Here is a 6,000-nt window from a genome sequence, read left to right on the forward strand (position 1 = left end):
TGGACACGCTCTTCCTGGAACAACGTGCTGAAAATGACAACTACCAATGAATTCACAACAATTTAATAAAACTGTGTTCTCATCGTTATTATAAGCTGTGCATTGCTGTTTGAGCTGTGGGCGTTGAATAGATACCGGTAAACTGGAGTACTTTGCTAGCGCTTTATTTAACTTAAAGAAACGTATCCTGACCTATATGATATTAATCAGATATATACAAAATAAACATAACATTACAAATTATATCTGCACAAAATTATGAGAATGCACAAGTGAATTTGAACTAAGTTATGTGCCATTCAGAATGACTCATGTTTCTGGCATCTGACATCTGGACCTTCTTTTAAAAGACCCGCCCCACACATACGCAACCTCGGCAAGGATGTCGGTTAGAAGACACGCCCCTTTACTGCGGATTGGCTACAAGTGTGTTTTGGTAGTCGTCCCGTCTCCTTTTCCAAAGTGTTTTTCAAACATTGTGCACTTTGCCTTTAATACACTCAATAGCTTCATGTGAAGCAACTAGGGCTGCAGCTATCGATTCTTTTTGTAATCGATTAATCTAGCACTGAATCGATCGATTAATCGAGTAATCGGATACATTTTTTTTGTGTGTTTTTAAACAACCAAAACAAATAATGCATAACGAGAATGACTTGGCTGTAAAATGTTCAAGCATTTGGCTTTTATTTCTAAAACAGAGGTATTTGGCTCCAAGAAATAAGCCTATTTATTTCCATTTTTTACCCATTTAGTGTTTATAAATGCCAGTGCCAACAATTAAACACTTTAATTTATTAATATGCACAACAGGTTTCATGCTGTAATCTAGCCCTGACATCAAAGTAAATATCTGGTTTATGTACATTTCTACACCTGCAGCATTTACCATTACTAACAAATAATATATAATTTCTGGGGTGAGCCTATTTACTATGGTAACAACCTGTGTGTATGCGCGCACACTTGCACCTGTGTTTGTGTTTGTGTGTGTGCATGCGTGCTGTGCAGGAGGAAGAGTGACACCCCACTCAGAAGTTCAGTTGCTTCATTGGATTTTGGTACTGCAGAAATACATACATTCATTTTCAATAGAACGCTGCATTTGGTTTGCATCACTTGCATTGCGGTGCATTTTGGTAGTGCTGCCACTAACGACTTATTTTCTAACGACTAATCTTTCGACTAATTTTTCGAATAGTCGACTATTCTAAACGACTAATTAAAAAAACCTCAAGTGTTTGTTATTTCATTGTGTCCATTTTATTTTGAACCCACCGGTGTCATAAACAATATGAATAACTTAAATGTTACCAAATAAAAAATTACAATGTAAACAATATAAATAATAATAAAAACTTCCAGTGCAAAGTAGATGCTTAACAGAAATATGAAATGTTTCACTTCTACTCTTTGATCTTATATTGCATTTTAACACAACTGAATGCTATTTTACATATTATCTGTTCTGTTGTAGCCTATAAAATAGTGACTAAACGTGACCCATCACCTCGTTTTTTATCCAACCAGCTGTTCCTTTAACTGCTGCTAAAATCCTGATTTAGATATGCAAAAATCACCATACATTTACATTGTAGCTTTACTGCTGTTGCTCTTCTCATAATTGTTGTTGTGTTTTGAGCCATTTCTTGATTTTAAATGCGAGTGATATAGCGCAGACAATTCGGTGCAAATTCAGAAATATAAGAGAATACACTGTTGTTGTTACATAGACTACAGAACACGGCATACAACATCATAGGGAGGGAGAAACTCGCACACAGACTCACACTACTGCTAATCTTTCTTCAAGTCATGTTAACTCGATCAGTCGTCTTTGTCAGAGACATCTGTGAATGTTGACGTTTACGCAAAAAAGAAAGTACATTAAAAACAATGCCACCTTGTCACGTAAGAGAGAGGCGCGCGCGGTCGAGAAGCTGCAAGCAACATGAGTGAGAGAGAGAGAGAGAGAGAGAGAGAGAGAGACGCGCTGAACACTCGCAACAATGAATTGAGCCGTTTAAAATAGTAAAATAAAAATGTAAATGGGAATCATGAAAAATCTATTTGTTGCGTCCAGTGTTGATTCCGTGGCGGAATCACGAGCAAACACTGATAGCCTTTAACATCCAAAGACAGAGTCATTGTACTTCTCAAAAGAGTTAATAAAACAGTACTGACTAGCTCGCCGTTTCATTAATAATCATATAACAGTTACTTACGTTGTCCTATTCTCTGTGGGTGTATCTTCAATAACTCCCGAGTGTTTTCGGTTGAGATGCTCGTGCATTGTCGTTGTGCTCCCGTGATAAGCCAGCGACGTTTGGCACGGTGTAACAGACCACTCTTTTATCACAACTTGGCTTAAAATACTTTCATACTTCGGAAGCTTTCCGACTCATAATTCCATAGACTCACCTGCCACCGCCAATTTTTCAAAATAAAAGCAGTGAAGGCAGGGGGAGAGGGAAGAAAGATGATAGCGTAGCAGATTAACCAGCAGGGCGCGCACAGCGCACAGACTGGTGTGGAGGTGAATTACATTGAGCCATTTGAGACATGAGACAGAATTACAGTGGGCCGTTTGAGACGGAAAAAAATAAATATGCTACTCCTCGACTAAAAAAATTGCCGTCGACAAATTTTCAACGTCGATTACGTCGACTACGTCGACTATTCGCGGCAGCACTACATTTTAGGTTAAGAATCCATTCGAAAAATCACAACATCACGTCCCGCTGTATACAGTGAATGCATGCAGCTGAAATTATTGTTGCGTGGCTACATAAAAGTTTAAGCATGAGAGGTAATAACTTCCTTATGCTAAACTCCAATAAGACAGAGATTATTATTATTGAACAAAATATGTCAGATTACAAGTTGCCCATATATGATTGCACTGTGGTGCCGTTTTTTGGTACACACACCTGTAGTGCATGCGTGTGTGTGAAGGGGTTCTTTTTTAATCTATACTCTCCTGCAATTGAACGCGAATACAAAAACATCAAAGCTAAACATCATATCTAGTCAAACTGCATAACGACATCGCTACAAATACAGTATGGGATTAAAATCAGCGGAAGCTACGTTACCTTGTTTCATCAACGCTTGGTGAAACGGCAGTGGATGCTTTCGGTTCAGATGCTGAATGTAATGAAAATGTAATAATCCCAAACTTTAGACATTCTCTCTCTGCCGTTTATGGACATATTTACTCTCCGCCATCGCGTCAACTAAATTCAAAATGTATCACGCGCTATGATGTGCTTCTTGAACATTGAACAACGGTCCGTGTGAATCAGATCTCGGCGCGTGTAGTGCACGTCATAGGAATTTAACAAGGAATTTTTTTAATTGAGTAACTCGATGAATCGTTTCAGCCCTAGAAGCAACAAACGCACATTTAAAGATATTTGAGGTCATTTGTAAGACTGATCGCAACTGGCTTGAAGAATTGCATGCCGGTTTAGCATCAATGTTACGGAGTAGGCCCTACACAGAAGTACAATGAGCCCTTTACACCAACTTAAACTAAAAGCCAATTTATACTTTTGCGTCGGGGTTACGCCGTAGGGTACGCCAGACGCTACGCACGAAGGCAACGCCGTCATGAGCATTTATACTTCTGCGTTTGTGTTGCTCTGCAGTTACACCACCGAATTGCGTAGGAGGAAACACAATGCATTCACGCCGACCAATCACAGATCTTGCGGTCCGCGTCGTTTCGACGTGTAGTTACATTTTTGAGGAGGTGCACGTCAGGTACTGCGAAGGCTACGGCGACAGGGTTTGCGTCTATGCGTATGTTCCGGCGTACCTATAACGCACACCTATAACGCGCACCTAACGCAAAAGTATAAATTGGCCTTAAACCTCAGTACATGTGTGGCTATTAGAGAGATGATCTCACCTCAGTATCTGCTGTTTACAGTCAGGATTCCTCAGTACATCAGAGATCAACTCCACTCCTGAATCTCCAATATTATTATCAGACAGATCCAGTTGTGTATGGTGTGACCACCTGTAGAGAATAGAGACACAAAACTTCCTCTCTCGGATCACAACAAACACATCAGATCAACATTGATTTTCTTTTGATAGTTTATTCATTATTTATTATTTAACAGTTCATTATAAATCATAAGATATTAATAGTAATTAGGGGTGGGAAAATACATTGTTATGGCAATGTATCGTTGTCCGTTTCTGGCAATATAAGAATCGATACGTTGGCATCAAATATAAACAAGGTGATCTAAATAGATTAGTAATCTACCAATGGTTTACACAGCCCGCGTGAACTTGAAATCAAACAAAGATTTAGCCACAAGAAGGTGCAGGGATTTTCACAAACAAGCATATTTATGGTTACAGAGAACGGCCTGAACAAGAGAAAATATCAGTGAGTGTCAGTTCAAAAATTTGACCGTTCAAATCGCCAAAATTGGAGAATGGAAGATTGAAACTTTGCGTGGTCTGATAAGTCTCGCTTTCATCTGCAACATTCAGATGATAGGGTCAGAATTTGGTGTTAACATGAAAGCATGGATACAGAATGCCAACGGTTCAGGCTGGCTGCTGGTGGTGTAATGATGTGGGAGATATTTTCTTGGCACACTTTGGGCCCCTAAGTACCAACTGAGCATTGTTTAAACACCACAGCCTACCCAAATATTGTTGCCATCCCTTTATGACCATAGCGTACCCATGTTCTGATGGCTGCTTCCAGCACTGTAATGCACCATGTCACAAAGCTTAGACTGGTTTCTTAAACATTACAATAAGTCACTGTACTCCAGGGGCAAGTAACTTTGGCCGTGGGCCAATTTTTTTAACCCTTAGATGGCGGGCCAGCTACATGGAGTAGGCCTGCCCTATGGATACAAATAAAATACTCTTAACCTCCCATTTCAATGCTGTGAATAATACATTTGTATTAATATTATTCTTCATGTCGTTTCAGGTGAATAGACCTCTGTTCCGTTTTTTTTAGGTTGCTTTTGTCCAAATAGTTTTGTTTCTGTTCATCCGTGTCACGCCGTGGCCAAAATATGTGCTACTGTTAAGCTGCTGTTGCCACACTTACATGTCTTATTCGTCCAATAATTACCCCCTCTTTTGAATTAGCCTAGTATAGGCTATCTGATCTTTTGTCAAGCAACACTGTCATTATTTATTATCATGGTGTTCGATGGGTTCATGGATCATTCGTTCAATTGTTGTTGTTTTTTTTCAAATTAAAAACAAAAATAAAAAAGGAAAAACGACTTTTTCCCATTATTTATTTCCTGAACTAAAATGAAAAAAACGATTTTCTGATTGTGTGCTTAGTTTAAAAATAGAAAAAAATGTATTACTGGATTAGACAAATTTTCATTTTGATTTTTAATTTAACACCTTTATATTCATATATCAATAAAATCTTTTTAAACAGATCAAGCACTATTGTGATAAGATTACAGCCATTTAAAAAAAGGTGTGAATAGCAAGCATGTTCTACCGTCTCTCATTTGCTTATAGTCTGACTTTTGAACTTTATTCCTTTTTTAATAATTATTTATTCGGGACACACACATACACACCCAAGGTTTAAGGAGGTCTGCGCGGGACTGTTTTTTTTCATCCAGCTCCCACAAGGTTCTATTCAGCAACCACTTAAAATACACTCTGTGTTCACCCGCTTTATTTCCCGACCTGACGGGTCCGGAAATTAAGTAGCCTAAAACAATTATAAACGCTATACAAAAATTGTGTTTGTACCAATATAAATATTATTTTAAAGGGGACAGAGAATGAAAAACTATTTTTACCTTGTCTTTGTTGAATTATGGTAGTCTACCCACATTCACGAACATACAAAAAGTGCTAAACATGCTAAACATCTCAGTCTCATACAAATTCCTCTTTTAGAAATGTCAGCCAGAAAACGGCCCAATCTAAAAAACTGAAGCTTATGACATCACAGGCATCTCACTGCCCCTCCACTTTAAAATAATT

At 38.4% G+C, this 6,000-nt stretch overlaps 1 protein-coding gene across 1 annotated transcript in view; it reads right to left on the reverse strand.

Annotated features, from left to right (window-relative positions):
- The window catches only part of LOC141361710 (ribonuclease inhibitor-like), a 76,790-nt gene extending 72,042 nt beyond the window's left edge, over window positions 1–4,748 (reverse strand). Inside the window, exons 1-3 of the mRNA XM_073863401.1 lie at window positions 4,709–4,748; window positions 4,376–4,385; window positions 3,914–4,024 (exon numbers count right to left, since the gene is read on the reverse strand). Coding sequence (XP_073719502.1) covers window positions 3,914–4,024; window positions 4,376–4,385; window positions 4,709–4,748 — 161 coding nt within the window. The remainder of the gene's footprint in view (window positions 1–3,913; window positions 4,025–4,375; window positions 4,386–4,708) is intronic.
- Window positions 4,749–6,000: the final 1,252 nt, after the last annotated feature.

Source organism: Misgurnus anguillicaudatus, chromosome 24, assembly GCF_027580225.2.
Source record: "Misgurnus anguillicaudatus chromosome 24, ASM2758022v2, whole genome shotgun sequence".
In the NCBI taxonomy this organism is placed as follows: domain Eukaryota; kingdom Metazoa; phylum Chordata; class Actinopteri; order Cypriniformes; family Cobitidae; genus Misgurnus; species Misgurnus anguillicaudatus.